This window comes from Heptranchias perlo, chromosome 39, assembly GCF_035084215.1.
Source record: "Heptranchias perlo isolate sHepPer1 chromosome 39, sHepPer1.hap1, whole genome shotgun sequence".
Taxonomy (NCBI): domain Eukaryota; kingdom Metazoa; phylum Chordata; class Chondrichthyes; order Hexanchiformes; family Hexanchidae; genus Heptranchias; species Heptranchias perlo.
Window position 1 is genome coordinate 11428827 of NC_090363.1, and position 24209 is coordinate 11453035.

A 24209-nucleotide genomic window follows, 5' to 3' on the forward strand; every position below is an offset into this window, starting at 1 on the left:
GACTCAGTCCCTTCAGGGAGAGGGGGAGGAGAGAAGAGATGAAAGGAGAAATTAGGCTTTGTAATCAAAAAGAGGCCTTTGGACTGACAACACCAAATTGGGGTTTATGTTTAATACCGAGGAGGACCGCGACAAAATACAGGAAGACATTAACTTGCAGAATGAGCGCGGAATTGACAAATGAATTTCAATACAGATAAGTGTGAGGTGGTAGGAAGAATAAGGAGGCCACATACTGTGGATAATAAGAGTCTAAGTGGGGTAGAGGAGCAGAGGGATCAGGGGGTACAGATACACAAATCACTAAAAATAGCGATGCAGTTAATAAGGCCATAAATAAAAGCAAACCAAGCACTGGGGTTCATTTCTAGAGGGATAGAATTGAAAAGCAGAGAAGTTATGTTAAACTTGTATAGAACTTTGGTTAGGCCACACTTGGTGTACTGTGCACATTTCTGGTCTCCATATTACAAAAAGGATATAGAGGCACTGGAGAAAGTGCAAAAAAGGTTTACAAGGATGATACCAGAACGCGAGGTTATAACTATTGGGAAAGATTGAGCAGGCTGGGGCTTTTTTCTCTAGAAAAGAGAAGACTGAGGGGTGACCTGATAGAGGTCTTTAAGATTATGAAAGGGTTTGATAGGGTAGATATAGAGATGTTTCTAACTGCGGGGGAGACCAGAACCAGGGGCCATAAATATAAGATAGTCACTAATAAATCCAATAGTGAATTCAGTTGAAACTTCTTTATCCAGAGAGTGGTTAGAATGTGGAACTCGCAACCACATAGAGCAGTTGAGGCGAATAGCATAGATGGGGAAGCTAGATAAACACATGAGGGAGAAAGGAATAGAAGGATATGCTGATAGGGTGAGATGAAGTCGGGAGGGAGGAGGCTCGTGTGGAGCATAAACACCGGACTGGACCAGTTGGGCCGAATGGCCTGTTTCTGTGCTGTACATTCTATGTAATTCTATGTAAATAAATTACAATTGCTGAAAGTTCTCCAATAACAGTTTGAGGCAGATGAGGAAGATGAAATGCTTACTCTCCAGGGCCTCCGCAGTAACAGTAACATTGCTGCTGATTGGTGAGATGCTGTGAGTCCCATTCTAGTGACTTGAGCTGATAGGGCAGCACTTGCTTCATGGCCTGCATGGCTTTGGCATATGGCCCCTTCTTCAAGGCACCTCCTCTCTGACGGAAACATTAAGCGCATATGCGCACACACGTACGTTTATATATAAATACACACAGGTTACTAAAGATTCACAAGCAGCCCTCCATGAATGGAATTCCCAATAGCTATTCCGTTTCCTTCCAATTCAATCTCACTCTCGAGACCCCAGCAGATGCAAGCTATTCCCTAAAGACAGAAATCCCAGTGGATTCAAGCCCAATCCATTCACTCCAGTGATGGACCAAAGCCCCATCCATTCACTCCCATCAATGGACTAAAGCCCCTTCCCATTCACTCCCATCAATGGACTAAAGCCCCTTCCATTCACTCCCATCGATGGACTAAAGCCCCTTCCCATTCACTCCCATCGATGGACTAAAGCCCCTTCCCATTCACTCCCATCAATGGACTAAAGCCCCTTCCATTCACTCCCATCGATGGACTAAAGCCCCTTCCCATTCACTCCCATCAATGGACTAAAGCCCCTTCCCATTCACTCCCATCAATGGACTAAAGCCCCTTCCCATTCACTCCCATCAATGATCTATAGGCTCTTCACATTCATTTCCATTTAAAAGAATCCCAATGGACTCCGACCTCTTCCTGTTCACTCCCATTAACAAGAATCCCAATGGACTAAAATCTCTTCTCATTTATTCCATTGGTGAGAATTCCAATTCATCAAAGTCCTTTCCATTCACTCCCATTGAAATTTAAAAAACAGCAAACCCAAACCTGGGAACAGGAAGTGGTGATATTTTGTTCTCGTATATTTTCACTGCGCCTTGCTGGTGTATCAGGATTGTGATATTAACTAAACTGTACAAGTGACAAAGCTCCCCATGAGACTCAATTATTAATGACACCAAGTGTACAAGTAACGCATAGAAACCAGGACGGTCAGTAACAAGGGACATTGGCAGGGCACATAGGGAGTGGAAAAAATGAAATAAAATCAAACGAGGCTCCTAGCCCTGATCCCTGTGTAATGATCCCTTGCTAGAAAGTGAAGATATGTGGATTTGCAGGCAAAGAAAAGTTCTGGGCTCTGCTGTGATGCCCCACACAGCTAAATAGCCAATCTGCACTTACCGTGCTCACACTTGAAGGATGGCCTCTTGTGCAAAGTACCTGTGGAACTTGTACCTCCGTGCGAGGGGGCGCTGCCAGGAGTAGAGGGCACAAAAAAAGGGGTCGCCATCATTGCTGCATCTCCTTGCATCCCGGTTTGCCCAGACAGGCTGGTATAGACCTCTGGCTACGGTGGCCAACTGTCGGCCGTTCGCAGGGCGTACTTTCAGGTCTAAAGGCCCTGCTGCCCGACTGGGCGAAAGGGCTTTCACCACCAGAGTGGGTGACGCAAAAAAAAACGCATCAAATAGCAAGGAATTGGCCTAGTTTTACCCACGTTAAAAGGTGGGCGGCACTCTGTGCCCCCGCCACCCCCCCCCCCCCGCTCTGGGATCACCGAAACCATCGATAGACGCGGTGCCTTACCTTGGTGGCCACCGCGAAGATACACTGGCGACAAATCCACGGGGTCGGGACTCCGCTGTCAGCGTCAATTTTGGGGGCATGGCATCCCCGATGGTACCCTAAACACGATGAAGACAAAATGGTTCACGTCACGTGATCACATCGAAGTGCTCTGGGTGCCAAACATGGCTCAGTGGGCAGCACCCTCACCTCGAGAGTCAGAAGGTCGTGGGTTCAAGTCGTAAGAACATAAGAAATAGAAGCAGGAGGCGGCCATTCGGCCCCTCGAGCCTGCTCCGCCAGTCAATAAGATCATGGCTGATCTTCAACCTCAACTCCACTTTCTTGCCTAATCCCCATATCCCTTGATTCCCTCAGTGTCCAAAAATCTATCCATCTCAGCCTTGAATATACTCAACGACTCAGTATCCAGAGCCCTCTGGGGTAGAGAATTCCAAAGATTCACAACCCTCTGAGTGAAGAAATTTCTCCTCATCTCAGTCTTAAATCGCCCACCCCTTATCCTGAGACTATGACCCCTAGTTCTAGACTCTCCGGCCAGGGGAAACAGCCTCTCCGCATCTACCCTGTCAAGCCCTCTAAGAATTTTATACGTTTCAATGAGATCACCTCACATTCTTCTAAACTCCAGAGAATATAGGCCCATTCTACTCAATCTCTCCTCATAGGACAATCCTCTCATCCCTGGAATCAATCTACAGACTCTAGAGGCTTGAGCACATAATCCAGGCCAACACTCTCGGGTACTAGTACCAAGGGAGCGCTGCACTGTCAGAGGTGTTGTCTTTCATGAGATGTTAAACCGAGGGCCCCTTCTGCCCTCTCAAGTGTACGTAAAAAATCCCACGGCTGCTATCTCGAGGAAGAACAGGGGAGTTCTCCCCGATGTCCTGGGCCAATATTTATCCCTCAACCAACATCACTAAAACAGATTATCTGGTCATTGTCACATTGCTATTTGTGGGATCTTGCTGTGCGCAAATTGGCTGCCGAGTTTCCCTACATTACAACAGTGACTACACTTCAAAAAGTACTCGATTGGCTGTAAAGCGCTTTGGGACGTCCTGAGGTCGTGAAAGGTGCTATATAAATGCAAGTCTTTCTTTCTTCTTTACGGCAAGACGATGCCACTGAGGCAGTGTGGAGGAAGCTTAGCTTTGGATCTGGCTGTGCAACATCTGGCCTGGGGTGCAATTTTAACCTAACCCGCCCCAATAGAGTGTAAAATTGAGTCGGGGTGTAAAATGGGCATCCAACCCGAAACCGCCGGGTGGGTGAGGTTAAAATCGGGGCTCTGGCCTCCGAAGTGTTCTGTTTCCCTGCACCAACGTCCTCACCCTGAAAAGCACAAGAAAATGGAACACCAGGCCAAAAACAACCGTACGGACGATACGGCTCCCATATCTGGGGAGGGGAAGGCTTTTCAGCCAGCTCTCTCGCACTCCTGGGCACAATAGGAGAACCAGCTTCTTGCCTGATAGGTGACCCCTCTCTCACTTCCAGTGCTCCTCTGAGCTTCCCTCATAAGTCACAAATAACACGCCGCCTTCCACTCTCTTCCTCCTCCTCCTCCCTGCGTCACTGCGTTGAAATAAAAAAAACTTGCTTTCTTCCGCAAGACGTCAAAACCCCGGCAACTCATGACCTCCCTCGCACTCCCCTCTCCTCCTACAATCTTCAGGCTTTGCAAAGTCAAACTTGATGTCTCCTCGCTGTTACTTTCCCATTTGCCTCGTCTCTTCTCCTACTTTTTTTTCTTTCAACCTTGGCGGCCCCCCTTGCATTTATCAGTTCGGCTTGTTCGGTTTTAAGAGTTGAGCCAAAAACAAGTGACCCAGCCTCGATCGTCTAGATATGACTATCGGCGATATCTGCAGGCAAACACGTAACATTTCTCTTACCAAACATTCCTGTCCACTGATTTAATGCAGGTGTTAACTCATTTAAGACAAATGGCTGAGTGTCTCCATTAAATTAGCAGAGAGAGGAATGTCGTAATTATTATGTGCTGGTCTACTAATATCGCCAACAAGGAGCTCGTGTTAAATTCCCTGTATTTTCCAAAGGAAAAAATGTTTTGAAGTTGAAAGCATAAGAACGTGAGAAATAGGAGCAGGAGTAGGCCATTCGGCCCCTCGAGCCTGCTCCGCCATTCAACAAGATCACGGCTGATCTTCTCCCTCAACGCCATTTTCCTGCACTATCCCCATATTCCTTGATGCCTTTAATATCTAGAAATTTATCGATCTCTGTTTTGAACGTATTCAATGACTGAGCCTCCACAGCCCTCTGGGGTAGAGAATTCCAAAGATTCACCACCCTCTGAGTGAAGAAATTTCTCCTCATCTCAGTCCTAAATGGCCGACCCCTTATTCTGAGACAGTGACCCCTGGTTCTAGATGCCCCAGCCAGGGGAAACATCCTCCCTGCATCTACCCTGTCGAGCCCTGTAAGAATTTTGTATGTTTCAATGAGATCACCTCTCATTCTTCCAAACTCTAGAGAATACAGGCCTAGTCTACTCAATCTCTCCTCAAATGACCATCCCAGGAATCTGTCTGGTGAACCTTCATTGCACTCCCTCTATGGCAAGCATATCCTTTCTTAGGTAAGGAGGCAAAAATTGTACACAATACTACAGGTGCGGTCTCACCAAGGCCCTCTATAACTGCAGTAAGACATCTTTACTCCTGTACTCAAATCCTCTTGTAATAAAGGCCAACATAGTATTTGCCTTCCTAATTGCTTGCTGCACCTGCATGTTAGCTTTCAGTGACTCATGTACAAGGACACCCAGGTCCCTTTGAACATCAACATTTCCCAACCTCTCACCATTTAAAAAATACTCTGCATTTCTGTTTTTCCTACCAAAGTGGCTAACTTCACATTTTTCCACCTTATATTCCATGTTCTTGCCCACTCGCTTAAAAGCAAGCAGTAAAATGACAAAAACGCCAAATGAACATGACTTGGTCTTCCCATTGCTTCCTGTCCGATTCCAAAATGGCTGCTCCCAGAACCCAAAAGGATGCCATCAGGTGTATGTAGCATCAGAAGCAAGTTAGTTTCTGGAAAACGTATTTTGTGTCAGCTGTGGCTCAGTGGGTAGCACTCTCGCCTCTGAGTCAGGAGGTCGTGGGTTCAAATCCCACTCCGGAGACTTGAGCGCATAATCTAAGCTGACGCTTCAGTCCAGTACTGAGGGGGGTGCCGCACTGTCGGAGGTGCCGTCTTTCGGATGAGACGTTAAACCGAGGCTCCGTCCGCCCTCTCAGCAGGAGAGCGAGCGAGCGTGAGACAGGAACACAGAAATGGAGACAAAGTGATGGGCATAAGGAGAGGGGAGGCATACAAAAGGGGTCAGGTAGTGCGAAGAGGACACTTGGGGGAAAAAAGGGAAGGAAATTAAGAATAATAGATAGAGAAAGCAAGACAACCAGCTAAAGTCTGAAAAGGAAAAGAAAGAGAGTGCAAGACAAACAGTACGAGAGTGGATGAGACAACGCAATATTTTTAAGAGCTGCACAGCCATGAGCAATGCCATAGGAGATCAACAAGTCATCAAAAAACGATTACAGGGAACGAGCGCTGGGCAGCTGCCTTTACCTTGCTTGCACTTGGCACAGTTCATGATCTGGTTGTCCAGGGTGGATGTGTCATCTTTGCAGAGGCAGCAGATCTGCTCTGACCCGGGGAGAGCGGCTGGAAGCAAACAAGAGAGCGATTTCAAATCACGGGGGTGGCAGAGGGGACGAGAACGCGGTCAGTGGGCAAACTGGGGGGGGGGGGGGGGGGGGCCGGTGGGGGCAACAGTCCCCACTCCGGAGGCTGCAGTTACTTTCAGAGCAATCAAATCAGTCACAACACCCACCCCCGCAGAGAGAGTGACCGCCTCTGGACTCACCGGGCACGTACAGTAAGTCCATGAGGTGTTGCAGAGATCGTTGTGAATGTTACATCGAGTCTCTGCTGTCTAACGGTTTGTTAAAGTGAGGTGGGGGGGTGTGTAACAGACAGTGTTATAATCGAGAGTGATACAGTGAGGGAAGGGGGATATATAGTGGACAGTGTTATAACAGAGTGATACAGTGAGGGGGGGATTGTATAGTAGACAGTGTTATAACTGAGTGTGATACAGTGAGGTGGGGTGGGTATACCAGGCAGTGAAGTGGGAAGGGCGTCGCGGGGGGAGGGCGACCATCTCCCTGAGGTCTCAGATACTCACGGCAATGGATGTCCTTCCACAACACCCAGAACTCAGAGTTGTCCTCAAAGCGAACGAGGCAGATCTGTTTCCACCGGTCCACCTAAAGGTCGGGGGCAGAGACGGGAAGAGTAAGATCGAGGCGGTGAATTGGAATCTTCTGAGTGCAAACACTTTACCGGTCAGGTGCACTGCGCACTCTGCCTCAACGTGAAGCCGTGCAGCGCAACTGGGCAGTGACAGCGCCCGAACTGCGCTCAGGGAGGTACGAGAGGGTATCGCTGCAAAGACACACTGACGACGTTCCCAATTGGTGCACACAAGCAACAGGGATCTTTCTAAAACGTCATTTTTAGCCGACCACAGGTTGAAGATTGATATGATGGAGGAAAGTATCTCGCCCATCCCTTCCTCCATCAAGAACCCTCCTGTCCCCCATCATGGCACCCGATTAGTTCTTGAATGATTCCAATACTTTTCATCTCCTCCAACTTGAGGTCCATTCTACTTGTACTCCATTGATTATAAAGTGCTTTGGGACGTCCTGAGGTTGTGAAAGGCCCCAAAGAAATGCACGTCTTTCTGCGAAAAACTTCCTGATATTTGCCGCTCCCCCACTTTACAAATCCCCTCGTCTTGCTCTCGTGATTCAGTTTCGAGTGATGTTCTGGATCTACCTGCTCCACATCGTCGACTACCCTGAATACCTCCACAAGGCCCGCCTCTCAGTCGCCCCTCCTTCCAAGGCCGGCAAGCCCACGTTTCTCCAATCCGTCCTCCTAACCTGATGCTTTGTGCCGGGGGGAGGGGTAAATCAGTCTGGTGGGCCTCCACCACACCATCTCCAGGGATGAGTTTCTCCCCTTCGCTGACCCCTGGACATGGTCCTTAAAGCGGGCCTGACCAGGGCGCTCTACCTTTGAGTACCACTCCCTCTAACCTGTACTTTGGCCATACAGCTCAGCACCCTACTTCCCTTATTGACCGTCACTGCGCAGTGATTGGAAGTGTTCATTTTTGGCGAGAGTCCAGGACCGGGGTGGGGGGGGGAATAACCTTAAAATTAGAGCTGGGCCATTTAGGGGAAGTACTTCTTTGTACAAAGGCTTTGTGGAAATCTGGAACTCTCTTGCTCCCCCCATCCCCCGCAAAAAAAGCTGTTGAGGCTGGGGGTCAATTGAAAATTTCAAAACTGAGATTGATCGATTTTTGTTGGGTAAGGGTATTATGGGTTACAGAACCCAGGCGGGTAGATGGAGTTAAGATACAAGTCAGCCGTGATCGAATTGAATGGCGGAACAGGCTCGAGGGGCTGAATGGCCTGCTCCACTTCCTATGTCAAACGCAGAGTTTGCTAAAACCCTTAGATCTCTCAGCTTCACCCGTGACTGTTTTAACATCATTCAGGAGTTAGACATGCAGCAGATTTTTTTCTGCCTGTCGAAGGCCTTTCACTGGTCCCGATTATGTTTCATCTACTGCCCTTCAGATCATTTGCATATTTCCTCTATGTCACAGAATCTAACAGCACAGGACGCAGACATTCAGCCCATCGTGCCTGTGCTGGCTCTGTGAAAGAGCTATCCAATTGGTCCCGCTCCCCTGCTCTATCCCCGTAGCCCTGCAATTTTTCCCTTCAAGTATTTATCCAATTCCCTTTTGAAAATTACTATTGAATCTGCTTCCACCGCCCTTTCAGGCAGCGCATTCCAGATCATAACAACTCGCTGAGTAAAAAAATATTTCCTCTGGTTCTTTTGCCAATCACCTTAGGGGTGATTTTAACCCCCAAGAACGGGTGGGTTGGGGGGCGGGTGGGAGTTGAAAATTGTTGTTTTTTGGGGCGCGACCGCAACCCGGCTTTATTTCCGGGTTTAACGTCGGCACGTAAAAGTCCAGGCTTCCCGCTGGGAAATGCAAAGTCCGAAAATTTTGCGATTGCGACCCCAAAAAAACAACTATTTTCAACTCCCACCCGCCCCCAACCCACCCGTTCTTGGGGTTTAAAATCACCCCCCTTAACTCTGTGTCCTCTGGTTACCGACCCTTCTGCCACATGGAAGAGTTTCTCCTTATTTACTCTATCTAAACCCCTCATGATTTTGAACACCTCTATCAAATCTCCTCATAACCTTCTCTGTTTCTAAGGAGAACAACCCCAGCTTCTCCAGTCTCTCCATGCAACCGAAGTCCCTCATCCCTGGTACCATTCTGGTAAATCTCCTCTGACCCTCTCCAAGGCCTTGACGTCCTTCCTAAGGTGTGGTGTCCAGAAATGAACACAACACTCCAGTTCAGGCCTAATCAATGTTTTATAAAGGTTTAGCATAACTTCCTTGCTTTTGTACTCTATGCCACTATTAATAAAGCCCAGGGTCCCATATGCTTTTTTTTAATATAAATAGCCTTCTCAACTTGCCCTGCCACCTTCAAAGATTTGTGTACATATGGATTCTGCTTCCAACATAATTTCTGGTCGGGAGATTCCGAGACCTAACAACTCTCTGCATTAATAAAAAATTCTCCCAACCTGCCTTTGTTCTTTTGATGATCTTAAACTCTTGACCTCTGGATACCAATGAATGGAACGTTTTCCCCGATTTACTTCATCAACATCTCACAACTTGAACACCTCTATTAGATCTCCTCTTAACCTTCTCCGTTCTAGTGTCAGCCATGGCTCAGTGGGTAGCACTCTGGCCTCGGAGTCAGAAGGTCGTGGGTTCAAGTCCCCACTCCAGAGACTTGAGCACAAAATCCAGGCTGACACTCCCAGTGCAGTACCGAGGGAGTGCTGCACTGTCGGAGGTGCCGTCTTTCGGATGAGACGTTAAACCGAGGCCCCGTCTGCCCCTCTCGGGTGGACGTAAAAGATCCCACGGCCACCATTTCGAAAAGGAGCAGGGGAGTTTCTCCCTGGTGTCCTGGGCCCAATATTTACCCCTCAGCCAACACCTAAAACCTGGTCATTATCTCATTGCTGTTTGTGGGAGCTTGCTGTGCGCAAATTGATTGCCACGTTTTCTACATCACAACAGTCACTTCGAAAAGCACTTCATTGGCTGTGAAGCACTTTGGGACGTCCTGTGGTAGTGAAAGGCGCTATAGAAATGCAAGTTCTTGCTTTCTTCCGAATGAAAACAGATCCACTTTCTTCTTATAACTGATTGTCGTTTCATCCATAGTGTTATCTTCGCGAATCTCTGCTGATGAGACGGGGAGGGGAGAGGAGGCTGTCATCCCCGTCATTCTGAGCTGGTCCCAAAGGGGAAGGGGGATGTGACCCCATGTTACCCCGCCTGCCGCCAAAACACCCCCTCACCTTCCGCACGTTTCCCAGGTACAGTAAGCCGTCGGTCCATCGGGCCAACACGTCCTGACCCTCCCACAGCCTGGGCTTGGCACCGGCTCGGGTCGCTCGGGCTTTCGGCTTGCTGCCTGGCGCCCGGGGGCTGCTCCTTTTGACCTTTGAACTCCGCCCCGAGGGCCTGCCCTCCATCGCTTTGGGCAGGTGAGTTATCTGCAGGGAACAGAAAGAATTGAGAGTCAGAACAAAAAAAGTAACAAACGGGGAAACAAGACAAAAAAAAACTAACTCAATTGTGACAGGAAGGTGTGAGGAACACTGTGGAGGAAGGAGAGCAATTTAAACACAAGTGGGAGATGTTGAAATATCCTTTGCCCTCGAGTGGCTTGACACATCGCCACTCAAGGTCCTGACTGGAAATCAACAAGGGTAATTAGATTTTACACAAATCTTCTCACACATACTCATCGGGGGTCATTTTAACTGAACCGGCCGGGCAGGAAAGCCACGGGATCGGGTGGAACGCTGGTTTTACACCCCATCCGTTGAAGTCAGTGGAGAGAATTATTTGGCGTTCGACCCGATCCCGTGCATTTCCCGCCCAGTCAGTTCGGTTAAAATTATCCCCATCGTATCCAGTTGCACAATGCAATGTGGAAAATATCGGCAATGTTGTTTTAAGAATATTCTGGGATCGTTGCATCCCATTTAGCTTTTACGAATGCAATCTGCGTGCATTGGCTGAATACTCAACCAGAGAGAGCTAGTTAAAGCCAGTTGTACAGTCAAACTACCATAACACTGTGAGGTGTTATCGTCAGTGCTTCTGAATACAAACGCACGTGTACACGCACACGCAGACACACACGCACACGCAGACACACGCGCACACGCACAACAGGCTTTGTTCAGGAATCTTGCCCAGTCTGCTGGCTGGTGATGGGCTATGGTGTTCAAGGATCAACAGCAGAGGGCAGACACTTGGTTTCCAGACTTATAAGTTTTTACCATGGTCTATTGTAAAACAACTTAATGGATCTCAAAATACATGAGAACACAATGACATTTCATCGCCAATTACATCATGTTACTAACTGTTCTTTTTACTTTCTTTATTTTGTGAGTTTTTATGCTAATGAAGACATGGGAAATAGAACGTGTTCTCAAATCAGGCGCCTAATGTCAGTAAGAAACACTCCCAGGACAGGTACGGCATGGGTTAGATACAGAGTAAAGCTCCCTCTACACTGTCCCATCAAACACTCCCAGGGCAGGGACGGCATGGGTTAGATACAGAGTAAAGCTCCCTCTACACTGTCCCATCAAACACTCCCAGGGCAGGTACAGCACGGGTTAGATACAGAGTAAAGCTCCCTCTACACTGTCCTATCAAATACTAGTAGGGCAGGTACTGCATGGGCTAGATACAGAGTAAAGCCCGCTATGCACTGTCCCATCAAATACTCATGGGGCAGGTGCAGCAGAGGTTGGATACGGAGTAAAGCTCCCTCTACACTGTCCCTTCATCCAACTTCAGAACAGCGTGCCCTTCTGCACAGTATATTTCCCCCCGACTGATCCTTGGCCTTCAAGTTTGAGATAATACACAACATTAATGGGTTTATTCAGATCTTGACATCCGATTGTGACATCGTTACTGCAAGATTATCCTGAAATAACTAGTAACTACTGGGACGTTAGCAGAGCTACAAAATTACTGACTATTAAAAACTCTTCGGGCCCTTTCACCCATCACAATCCAGTTAGGCAGCACTTCACCTGTCCCGGCCCTGCAGTTAACCCTTTCATTCACCTCGTCCCATTGAGAGAGACCCCGGACAGCTTGTCTACAATGGGGCAAATTAACCCTTATTTTGCTGTTCTGTGCCTCCAAGAGTAGCACCCATGGTATCTACTAAACCAGGGACTCCCACATCCCCTCCTCTCACGTGGACTCCACATTTTAGGAAGGATGTCAAGGCTTCAGAGAGGGTGCAGAGGAGAATTACCAGCATGGTACCAGGGATGAGGGACTTCAGTTGTGCGGAGAGACAGGAGAAGCTGGGGTTGTTCTCCTTAGAGCCGAGAAGGTTACGGGGAGATTTGATAAGAGATGCTCACAATTACGAGGGGTTTTGACAGAGTAAATAGGGAGAAACCGTTTCCAGTGGTAGAAGGGTCATTAACCAGAGGAAAACAGATTTAAGAGAATCAGAGGGGAGATGAGGAGAAATTTATTTAACGCAGCGAGTTGTTATTAACTGGAACGCACTGCCTGAGAGGGCGGTGGAAGCAGATTCAATAGTAACTTTCGAAAGGGGATTGGGTAAATACTGTAAAGGAAACAAATCTGCAGGGCTATGGGGGGGGGGGGGGCGGAATGGGACTAATTGGACAGCTCTTTCAAAGAGCCAGCGCAGGCATGATGGGCCGAATGGCCTCCTTTTGTGCTGCATCAGAACTTGACCTTCATTCAATGGTATAAACCCCACCCCCCAGGAACAGTATGCAGAGGACACTTACATTTTGCTGGGGGTCCACTGGGTTAAGAGAGGGCGTCAGCTTGAGGTCCAAAGATGTCCTGTAACGGCCTCAGGTTGGCACCGAGTGACTGGCTCTTCGAACAGAACACGGTGCTGACCCTGACGCGGGGAGTACATTACGCGGTACAATCGATGAGCTCCCAATGCTCAGAGCTGTGGAGAGTAAACAAGCTGTGTAAACGAATGGTGATAGCAAAGTGAAACAAGTGAGACACGTCCGATAGATCCTGGCAGATGCCATGGTGCGTGTTCGATCAACCGCCCAGCTGATTCATCCAAATTTTGGGGGGGTGGGGGGGGTGATTTTAACCCCCAAGAACGGGTGGGTGAAAATAGTCGGGTTTTTTGGGTCGCAACTGCAAAATTTTCGGACTTTGCATTCCCAGTGGGAAGCCTGGACTTTTACGCGCCCGAGTTAAACCCAGAAACAAAGCCGGCTTGCGATCGCGCCCCAAAAAACAACTATTTTCAACCCCCATCCGCCCCCAACCCACCTGTTCTTGGAGGTTAAAATCACCCCCTTGGGCTCCATATTACAAAAAAAAGGATACCGAGCCACAGGAGAAAGTGCAAAAACAAAAGATTCACAAGAACTGAAACGTTGTAATGATCAGGAAAGGCTGGACAGGCTTGGGCTCTTTTCTCTGGAAAAGAGAAGGCTGAGGGGTGACCTGATAGAGGCCTTTAAGATTATGAAAGGGTTTGATAGGGCAGATGTAGAGGAGATTGAGGGGGAGTCCAAAATTAGGGGCCATCAGGAGAAACTTCTTTAGCCAGAGAGTGGCTAGAATGTGGAACTCAGACCACATGGAGCGGTTGAGGCAAATAGCACAGATGGATTTAAGGGGAAGCTAGATAATTACAGGAGGGATACTCAGATAGGGTTAGAGTAAAGTGGGAGGAGGCTCGTGTGGAGCATAAACACCGGCATAGACCTGTTTCTGTGCTGTAAATTCAATGTAATTCCATGCAATTGCTATAGGCTCGGACGCCAGAGATAAATCAACTTGTAGGTTTGATTAATAGCGACACAAAGTACAAGCAAGTTATACTTTTGTACACTTACTACAGCAGAATATCCATCCAGTTGGGGTGAGGTGGTCTGCCTTTAAGTCTAAGCAATCCAGGTCCACCGAATACCAAACAGTTGCTGAAAGTGAGTTTATTTATACATCTCAATGGACAATGTCAGATGACTTGCTCTGAACCTATGGATTCTGAGATTATCATCATGTGATCTTGATGTGTCATACACTACTACACCACCAGTAGATGGCACCATCCCTCCATTCTCACTGGAACGTGGTTTAGTTTGTGTTGGAAAGATCATTTTCTATGGTTACAAACCTCACGCCTTAATAGCTGACTCCAAACTAGTTATGATTCTTACACAAACCCTTTGGTGCTTCTTCAATTGCATTAACCCCACACCTCCTTCTTACTCCAGGCGCCAGCCGTGGCTCGGCGGGCAGCACACTCGCCTCTGAGTCAGAAGGTCGTGAGTTCAAGTCCCCGCTCCAGAGACCTTGAGCACAAAATCCAGGCCGGCACTCCCAGTGCAGTACTGAGGGAGCGCTGCACTGTCGGAGGTGACGTTAACCCGAGGGGCCCCGTCTGCCCTCTCGGGTGGACGTATAAGATCACGGGGCCACTATTTCGAAGAGGAGCAGGGGAGGTGTCCTGGGCCAAAATTTATCCCTCAACGAACACCTGAAACAGATTATCATCATCACATTGCTGTTTGTGGGAGCTTGCTGTGCGCAAATTGGTTTCCGAGATTACAACAGCGACTACACTTCAAAAGTAGTTCACTGGCTGCAAAGCGCTTTGGGACGTCCTGAGGTCGTGAAAGGCGCTGTACAGGAACAGGAGGAAGGCCATTCAGCCCCTCGAGCCTGGCCGCTGTTCAATTAGATCACGGCTGATCTGTACCTCAACTCCATCTACCCGCCTTTGCTCCACCTAAAGGATATCCCTTATCTAACAAAAATATAAATGCAAGTTTTCTTTCTATCTTATCTGTGCTGTTCTGTAACTGTAGAGTGTCTGGGAGAGTGGCCTTCCCCTCCCTCCCTCCCTATGGGGGACGTCTGCCCCAGGGCCAGATGTGAAGAATCAGCCTCACAAGCTCCAGGCCTGTCTGGTCAAGGTTGCCGGAGCCATTTCTTCGTGCAAGAGCCACCCTGTATCATAGTATGGAACAGCACAGGAGTGCGGCCGTTCGGCCCATCGTGCCTGTGCTGGCTTTTTGAAAGAGCTCTCCATTAGGAAGGACCTACTAGTACAGTTTGTATCACCAGGAGACTTAGTGGATGCAAGAAAATCCCAGCACAATCCAAGACTGTAAGACTTGCATTTATATAGCGCCTTTCACGACCTCAGGACGCCCCAAAGCACTTTACAGCCGATTAAATACTTTTTGAAGCGTAGTCACTGTGGTAATGTAGGAAACACGGCAGCCAATTTGCGCACAGCAAGATCCCACAAACAGCAATGCGATAATGACCTGGTAATCTGTGTTTAGGTCAACTGAGGGATAAATATTGGCTCAGGACACCGGGGGCCCCTGCTTTTCTTCAAAATAGTGCCGTGGGATCTTTAACATCCACCCGAGAGGTCAGGCGGGGCCTCGGGTTTATCGTCTCATCCGAAAGACGGCACCTCCGACAGTGCAGCACCAGAACGCTAGCCTAGATTATTGTGCTCAAGTCTCTGGAGTGGGAATTGAACCCACGACCTTCTGACTCAGAGGCAAGACTGCTCCCCACTGAGCCACGGGAAACCGCACAAGGCGGTCAGCACCTTAGCTGGAAATGTGGTCAAGCACGCATCTGGCCATAGCAGACCTGTGAGGTCAGGGCCTGGCCGCCACAGGGCAAGTACTGCAACACACACACACACACACACACACACACGTCAGATTGTTAAGATGGCTTCTCCAGTCAAGAACTTAATCAGACAGGATTTGCCGAAGTAGGAGATACTGTAACAGATTGTTTCTTGTTTTGCGAAGGAGCTGGGCCTTCTTGGCTGAACAACTGCACTGACTACAGCTGAAACCAGTCCAAAAACCCTCCATCCCGAAACCTCGATTCTCCCAGGAATTACAGGCTCTTTCTGTCTCTCTCTCTCTCTCTCTCCTGTCCTCGCCAATTCCCAGCTTTGACCTCCAAAACATGAGGTAATTTCAGACTCGGGCTGAAGAAAAAGAATCTTACAGAAGCACTCGAGAATGTCTCGGGGCTAAGAGGCCTACTCCTAAGGCTTCACATGCACACACATATAAAGCTAGGTTAAGTTCATTTTACTGCGAACGCTGCTCAAAAAGCTATCCAGAAAACAAACACAATTGTTGAAGGCACATATTGGCTTTCTGCCATTTGACGTGTCTGTCTGTCTGTCTGTGTCCATCCTGCTGGGCACTGTAAATGCAGTAAGGGAGGACATACTGTGCTCGAGGGTAATGCAAAAAAGCTTCAGCGCTTCACAAACAGCCCAAAAAGCTGCAGAATCAAAACAGAAAATGGAGAGGGAGCTCTTCCAAAAATCCCCCAAAAAAACACTGAGAGCCAGATTTACGATCAGCCAGAGGGGAAACTCATTTAAACCCGCTGGGAACCGGTGATTCACGCAGCAAGATATCAAAAGCCCTCACAGTTATAAAACGAGAACAGTCATGGTCAGAGAGCAATTCTTGACAAGTCTGTGCAGACAGAAACTAATTTAACCCATTAACTGCTGAGCTGGCCGTGAAAAACTTAACCACGTATGATGGAGGCCAGGGGGCGAGAGGGGAAAAGAAAGAGGGGTCGCAGCAGATGCTTATTAGCTTGCTGATAGTATCTCGCACTTAAAAACATTTATAGGATCAGCCCCGCTGGCTCAGTTGGCACACGCGATGCGCAAACTTAACCTGGGAAGGAAGGCCCCAGGCTCGATTTCTGATCTCAGGCAGTCAGGCCTGAGGCCAAAGCACTAGGCCCGTGATCTAAAGTGGGTGGGACAGGGAAATCAGACAGGGTTTCTGCTCCTGCGTAGGCCATCAGGCCCATTCAGGCCTGCTCCGCCATTCAACAAGGTCATGGCTGGTCTTCGACCTCAACTCCATTTTCCCGCCCGATTCCCATATCCCTTGATTTCCTCAGTGTCCAAAAATTCTATCCATCTCAGTCTCGAACACACTCAGCATCCACAGCCCTCTGGGGTACAGAATTCCAAAGATTCACGACCCTCTGAGTGAAGAAAATTTTTCCTCATCTCCGACCTAAATGGCTGACCCCTTATCTTGAGACTACGACCTCTAGTTCTAGACTCTCGCCAGGAACTCTGCGTAAAAAGAAACCAAAAACATAAATTCCGCCACCTCGCACGTTTCCCCCTCAATTAGCGCGATTGCTTTACCTGACCCTAAACTGAGATTAATTTGCACCGCAGCAGAGGGTGCAGTTCCGTTTCCCACCCTTTGGTGGCGGTGATGCGCACTGTGCGGTTCAAATCGTCCTGCCTCGCGCCTGCCATCTTGGATCAGGAAAACGTTGCAGAGGAGAAAAGGCCATTCGGCCCATTGAACCGGTTTCTATGGCATTCCGACTCACTCAGCTCAGGACCCAACCGTCTCTTAAACTACATCAACTGCCTTTGGCTCACTTTGAAGATGATTCAAAACGTCTGGGTGAAGAAATTAGTTCTCTTTTCTGTTTTGGATTCACCTTTCACGACTTTAAATTAATGCCCTCTGGTCTCACAGGCCTGGCTCACTGAGTTCACCCCCATCTATACTGGTTAACCTTTTATTTACCTCGGTAGCTCGTCCCTTAACCTCCTTGACAGATGCAAGACTGCAGCTTCTCTCATCTTCCCTCACAGTCCGTCTCCTTTACACCTGCGATCAGTCTCGATGCTCCTCTCTGCGCTGACGTCCCTTTCAAAGCCGTTGATCCAACTGTTTTAATTTTTCCACAGTCCCACACACCTTTAATTAAATCCCGACACCCTCCCTTTAAAAAGGGGAGTCGTCCAAAACTCTGCTCCCCGTATCCTAACTTGTACCAAGTCCCCTTCACCCGTCACCCACGTGCTCGCTGACCTACTTTGGCCCCCGGTCCGGGAACGTCTCGATTTTAAAATTCTTGTGTTCAAATCCCTCCATGGCCTCGCCCCCTCCCTATCTCTGTAACCTCCTCCAGCCCGACAACCCTCCGAGATCTCTGCGCTCCTCCAATTCTGGCCTCTTGCGCAGTCCCCGATTTTAATCGCTCCACCATTGGCGGCCGTGCCTTCAGCCGTCTAGGCCCTAAGCTCTGGAATTCCCTCCCTAAACCTCTCCGCCTCTCTCTCCTCCTTTAAGATGCTTCCCAAAACCTACCTCTTTTGACCAAGATTTTGGTCACCTGTCCTAATATCTCCTTATGTGGCTCGGTGTCAAATTTTGTTTGATAATCGCTCCTGTTGGGACGTTTTTACTATGTTAAAGGTGCTATATAAATGCACGTTGTTGTTGTTGATGATGATGAGTCCCTTTAAACAAGTGAGGGCCTCAAGATTCGCTCCTTAGCAACAATGGCGTCTCCCCCTTCCAGCAGTGATACCCTGGCGTGGGCCCACCCAACAAGAGAGAGCCCTTCTCTAAGGGAAAGATCGATTCCAATCAAATGACCAAATAGGAAGCATCTGCGGGAACGGTCAGTGGGACGACGTAGGGGGAGCTGGACTCTGGGGAGAGTTGCTCACATTCTTAATATTTCAGTGCATGAAGGACGTCCGTCTAAGCCAATGCAGTGTGATACGGCTCAAAAGAGCTCTCTCCAGACGTACGCCACCAGTTCGAAGGGCGAAACCTGTCATTTCACCACTGTTTATGCACAAACACCTCCCCACACCCCCCCCTTACTACGCTTTAAAACAAAGATGATCAAAGGAGGCTAATTATTATCTCGAGTCTTCCCACCGCCCATTCATAACAACAGCCAAGCAACAGGCCCAGCCTCACAGTAACATTGGAACAGGAGGGGGCCATTCAGCCCCTCCCTCCATTCAATGAGATCACGGCTGATCTATACCCGAACTCCATATCCCTTGGCACCCTTACCTTACAAAAATCTATCGATCCCAGTCTTGAAAATTTCAATTGACCCCCAGCATCTACAGCCTTTTCGGGGGGACGAGAGTTCCAGATTTCCAGTGTGAGAAAACATGCTTCCTGAATTTCACTCCGAAATGGCCTGGCCCTGATTTTAAGATTACGCCCCTCCCCTTATTCTGGACTCCCCCACCAGAGGAAATAGTTTCTCCAAATCTATTCTTTCAAATCTCTTAATCATTTTAAATACCTTGATTCGATTACCCTTCGACCTTCTAACGTCGAGGGAATACAAGCCAAGTCTATGCAACCTGTCCTCGTAATTTAGCCTGTTCAGCCCCAGTATCATTCTGGTGAATCTGCACTGCACCCCCTCCAAGGCCAATATATCCTTCCTGAGGTGCGGCGCCCAGAACTGAACGCAGTATTGGAGATGGGGTCTGACCAAGGTTCTGTACAAGCATCACTTTGACCACCTTGTATTCCATCCCCCGAGATAAAGGCCAACATTCCATGAGCCTTTCTGATTGATTTTTGTACAAAGTGGGGCCCAGCATGGCGGAGTCCTGATTGAAGCCAATTCAGGACACGCGTCAACGAGGTTAAGATTTCATAGCGCTCCAGTAGAGAAGGGGGGTTTAAAAGGTGTTGTACTGTGGCCTATTTAAACAGTTATTCAGCAATTCTATCCGTAACAAGCTACCATCAGCATTTCTGCGCAAGAACGATCGGCCATTGAAAACGCGGGGCTGTCAATCGGTCGCGATATTTAGAAGGTGGCGGTTTGTGTGTTAATCATCGGTTAGTAGATGCAGAAATGGGAAAACATCGAGTTACATCGGAACTACAGCACAGAAACAGGCCTTTTGACCCAACTGACCTATGCCGGTGTTTATGCTCCACACGAACCTCCCCCCTACTTCATCTAACCCTATCAGCATATCCTTCCATTCCTTTCTCCCTCATGTGTTTATCTAGCTTCCCCTTGAATGCATCTATGCCGTTCCTCTCAACTACTCCTTCTGGTAGCGAGTTCCACATTCCAATCACTCTCTGCGTAAAGAAGTTTCCCCTGAATTCCCTACTGGATTTAATAGCGACTATTTTACATTTACGGCCTCTAGTTTTGGATTCCCACACAAGTGGAAACATTTTCTCTACGTCTACATTATCGAAACCTTTCATTATCTTAAAGACCTCAGTTCTGACTCGGGTCAGCAATTCTACACAATAGGAGTGATTTTCATCTGAGCAAGGAATCAAGATCCACAGGAGCGCGCCAAGGAACACGGAAAAGGATAGAGTAGAAAACAAAGTTAAGTGAAAAAGCAGGCATCAGGTGCCAACCAATCTGGGTTCTCAACGCCTGTAGATTGTAGCAAGGAGGGAAGTAATGAAGGAGGTGAGGAGAAGCTGGTGCAATTCAGCTCCCTCTACACTGTCCCATCAAACACTCCCAGGACAGGTACAGCACGGGTTAGATACAGAGTAAAGCTCCCTCGACACTGTCCCATCAAACACTCCCAGGGCAGGTACAGCACGGGTTAGATACAGAATAAAGCTCCCTCTACACTGTCCCGTCAAACACTCCCAGGGCAGGTACAGCACAGGTTAGATACAGAGTAAAGCTCCCTCTACACTGTCACATCAAACACTCCCAAGGCAGGTACAGCACGGGTTAGATACAGAGTAAAGCTCCCGCTACACTGTCCCATCAAACACTCCCAGGGCAGGTACAGCACAGGTTAGATACAGAGTAAAGCTCCCTCTACACTGTCACATCAAACACTCCCAAGGCAGGTACAGCACGGGTTAGATACAGAGTAAAGCTCCCGCTACACTGTCCCATCAAACACTCCCAGGGCAGGTACGGCACGGGTTAGATACAGAGTAAAGCTCCCTCTACACTGTCCAGTCAAACACTCCCAGGGCAGGTACGGCACAGGTTAGATACAGAGTAAAGCTCCCTCTACACTCTAGAGCTGCAGGGCCTCAGAAAATACCACCCAATAACTGAACAGAATAGTAAAGACATGCTAATTCATTTTTAATACTAGAACCAGTCATGAATATAGTCTACTCCCGATGACTCAGTCGTTTTTTGCGCTAATAAATTTGAATTAGCCAACAATCTGCATTAAGTATTGTAAATGATAGAACAAAGTGGGAATTCAATGCTCGGCAATTTAAATCATCAGATAATTTAAGTGACTTTGAAGTAAGACTTGACATTTACGATTAAACATCGCAATGACGTTTTCAATGTCCAATTAAATCAACGCACTCTTGCACTTATCTATCTCCAAGGAATTAGGATAATTGGATACTTAAGATCTCCTGATGCTTTATTGTTGAAATGAGCCTTAACAAGACAGTCAACTGTTTGCAGAAAGACTGATCCCAAATGTAATGGGGATGAGATCTGAAGAAAGATTAGAGGCTCTGAATGGAACGAGGTTAAGGAGGGCAGCAAGCTATATAAAATATTAAATAGTAGAGATAAGTTAAAGCCAGACTATTCAAAGTATGGTGTGTCAGTAGACATCTATCTATATCCATATATTAATAATCGTGTGTGCACTTCCTGTCAACTTTTTCCATCATAAACTCCTGCATATACATTTATAATGGAAACTGCCTATGTAAACTTGTCTTGCTGTAATTAAACTCTCTCTCCCAATGGGGGCGCCACAGTATCACTGTCAGAAGGATGACTTTTTTTTTTAAAACTTGTTCTCAAGATGGGAGTATCCTTACCTTAAAAAAAATCTATCCATCTTAATTCTGACATTTTCAATTGACCCCCAGCCAAAACAGCTTTTTGGGGGAAGAGAATTCCAGATTTCCACTCCCCTTTGTGTGAAGAAACGCTTCCTGACATCACCCCTGAACGGCCTGGCTCTAATTTTAAGGTTATGCCCTCTCGTTCCGGACGCCCCCCACCAGAGGAAATAGTTTCTCTCTATCCACCCTATCAAATCCTTTAATCATCTTAAACACCTCGATTAGATCACCCTTTAATCTTCCAAACTTGAGGGAATACAAGCCTAGTCTATATGCAACCTCTGCTCATAATTTAACCATGATGTGGAGATGCCGGTGATGGACTGGGGTTGACAATTGTAAACAATTTTACAACACCAAGTTATAGTCCAGCAATTTTATTTTAAATTCACAAGCTTTCGGAGGCTACCCCCTTCCTCAGGTGAACGATGTTCACCTGAGGAAGGGGGTAGCCTCCGAAAGCTTGTGAATTTAAAATAAAATTGCTGGACTATAACTTGGTGTTGTAAAATTGTTTACAATAATTTAACCCTTTTAGCCCCGGTATCACCCCTCTAAGGCCAATATATCCTTCCTGAGGTGAGGTGCCCAGAACTGAATGCAGTTCTCCAGATGGGGGTCTAACCAGAGCTTTACGGAAGCTGGCAGCCAGAGGACAATTTAAAAGCTATTCACAACAGGGTGGCATTGAAAGGCATCCTAACCCCTTGCCCGCCTCTAAACACACTAGGTTACTTACGCTCTGCTATAGTGAATGCCCCCGACCCCTGATGTTAGGTCAAGTGTTGATGAGCAGAAAGATGTGATAAATTTGTTTTTTTTGCACTGAAGCCCTTATTAAATTTATTATGTGTTACCAGCTGACTCTACGGGTTGCCAACTCTGGTTGGAGGTATTCCAGGAGGTTTTCATCACATGACCTCCAACCACCCCGCCCCCAGCTCCCATCATTGGTCACCCGACACGTCCATCCTCACGGTGCTCCGCCTTCCCACGGCCAATTGAAAAGCGAACAGACTCTTCTTTACCCGACTGGGCAATTCTGGACTGTTTGTCAAGCAGCCTTTTTTCCCCTCCTGCACACCCCCCCACCTTCCAATATTTTTAAATTAATAAACAAAAAAAAGTGTGCAAAAGAAAAAAAACATTTTTTGTTTTGTTTAACGCCCATAACATGAATTACTGTCTCTGGTCTGTTTTTTGTGTCCTGGGAGATCGATCTTTTTTCATTCCTGGAGGCTCCAGGTCAATCCTGGAGGCTCCAGGTCAATCCTGGAGGAGTTGGCAACACCCCCACCCCCTTCCCGACTGAATGAATCCTGATCCTTGTTTTATTTCTGTATACAAAAACAAAACAGGAAGGGGGGGGGGGGGATTTGTACAGAAGCTCGGCCTCTTCCCACGCCCGCCCCCTTACTATTACAACACGTAGCTAAAGAGGAAAGAGGGGGGTACTAATTGGGAACAGGTTTGCTCCTGTAGGACATACGGCGGGGGGGGGGGCAAATTGCACAGCATGATCCCAAGTCTGTACTTGCCTTTGCTGATCGATCCGGGGACCAGACACACTCGTGTAAGGGAAGGAGGGGGTTGATACAATGTTACCGTTTCGCGGATGTAGCAATTGAATGTTTCTGTCTGGTGTCTGTCTGTCTGTGCTCGATTAGCTACAAAGTTCACGTTGCAGATTTCACTGAAATCAATCACATTTTGGGGTGGGGGCGGGTTCCTCTCTCTCTCTCTCTCTCTCTCTTCCCCCGCACCCACCACAATCATTGTTTTCCTCTGGATCAGTCTTAAGGAGAAACGCTACTGTTGCAATGTGAAAAAAGATTTAGTACTGACTCTTGAACGTTTTGGAGGGAGGGGGGAGAAACCCCGAGGTTGGAAACGTACAAGGAACATGTTGCTGCAGAGCTCTCGCTCTCTCTGGTTAGAGAGAAAGTAAAATTGCGCAGAGCCTTGATTCTGGGGTATTTTCTATATATATATATATATAACCCACCCTTTCCCCTACTGCCTGAAAGCTCTCACCTGCAAGATGAGGGGATACACAGACATATTGGCCCGCTGCTCCTCCTGTTCTGTCGCAGCTCCCCTCTCTCTCTCTCTCTGCACTTGGCTGCTTTACAAGAAGGTCTGCAACTAAGATAAAAACACACAACACACATCTCCACCAGTCGCCATCTTCCTGTGACGCAGGACTGCAGCTAATTTCGGTCCAGAGATTGAAATTCAATCTGTGTGTGGAAAGTGAGAGCGAGAGAGAAATTATATAAATAAATATATGTGCAGCCCACTTAATGTATTCTGATGTCTCCTGGGCGCAGAGTATTGCATCAGGCTGACGTATTATGTAATGCAGACATGTCATATAAATACTTCAAGAAGGAATTGCGTTGCAAAATACTTTTTTTTAAAAATAAAGGTTTGATGGGAACTGTATTTCGCCCCTGTACGTCGTTACTGAGAGTGCAGTTAACTTTCTGGGATTTAAATTTCGCCTGCAAGGGAAAGATAAGATAATGTAGTTAAGAGGCTTAAATAACTCACCAAAAGACTTTGATGTAACTTTTTTCCCCCCTCAAACCTGGTTGATTATTTCTGCGAGT

At 47.7% G+C, this 24209-nt stretch overlaps 1 protein-coding gene across 1 annotated transcript in view; it reads right to left on the reverse strand.

Annotated features, from left to right (window-relative positions):
- phf1 (PHD finger protein 1) overlaps positions 1-23808 on the reverse strand; it is a 44129-nt gene extending 20321 nt beyond the window's left edge. Inside the window, exons 1-7 of the mRNA XM_067974082.1 lie at positions 23632-23808; positions 12715-12887; positions 10207-10404; positions 6906-6987; positions 6287-6382; positions 2681-2778; positions 1052-1200 (exon numbers count right to left, since the gene is read on the reverse strand). Coding sequence (XP_067830183.1) covers positions 1052-1200; positions 2681-2778; positions 6287-6382; positions 6906-6987; positions 10207-10383 — 602 coding nt within the window. The 5' untranslated portion in view covers positions 10384-10404; positions 12715-12887; positions 23632-23808. The remainder of the gene's footprint in view (positions 1-1051; positions 1201-2680; positions 2779-6286; positions 6383-6905; positions 6988-10206; positions 10405-12714; positions 12888-23631) is intronic.
- Between the last annotated feature and the right edge of the window lie 401 nt (positions 23809-24209).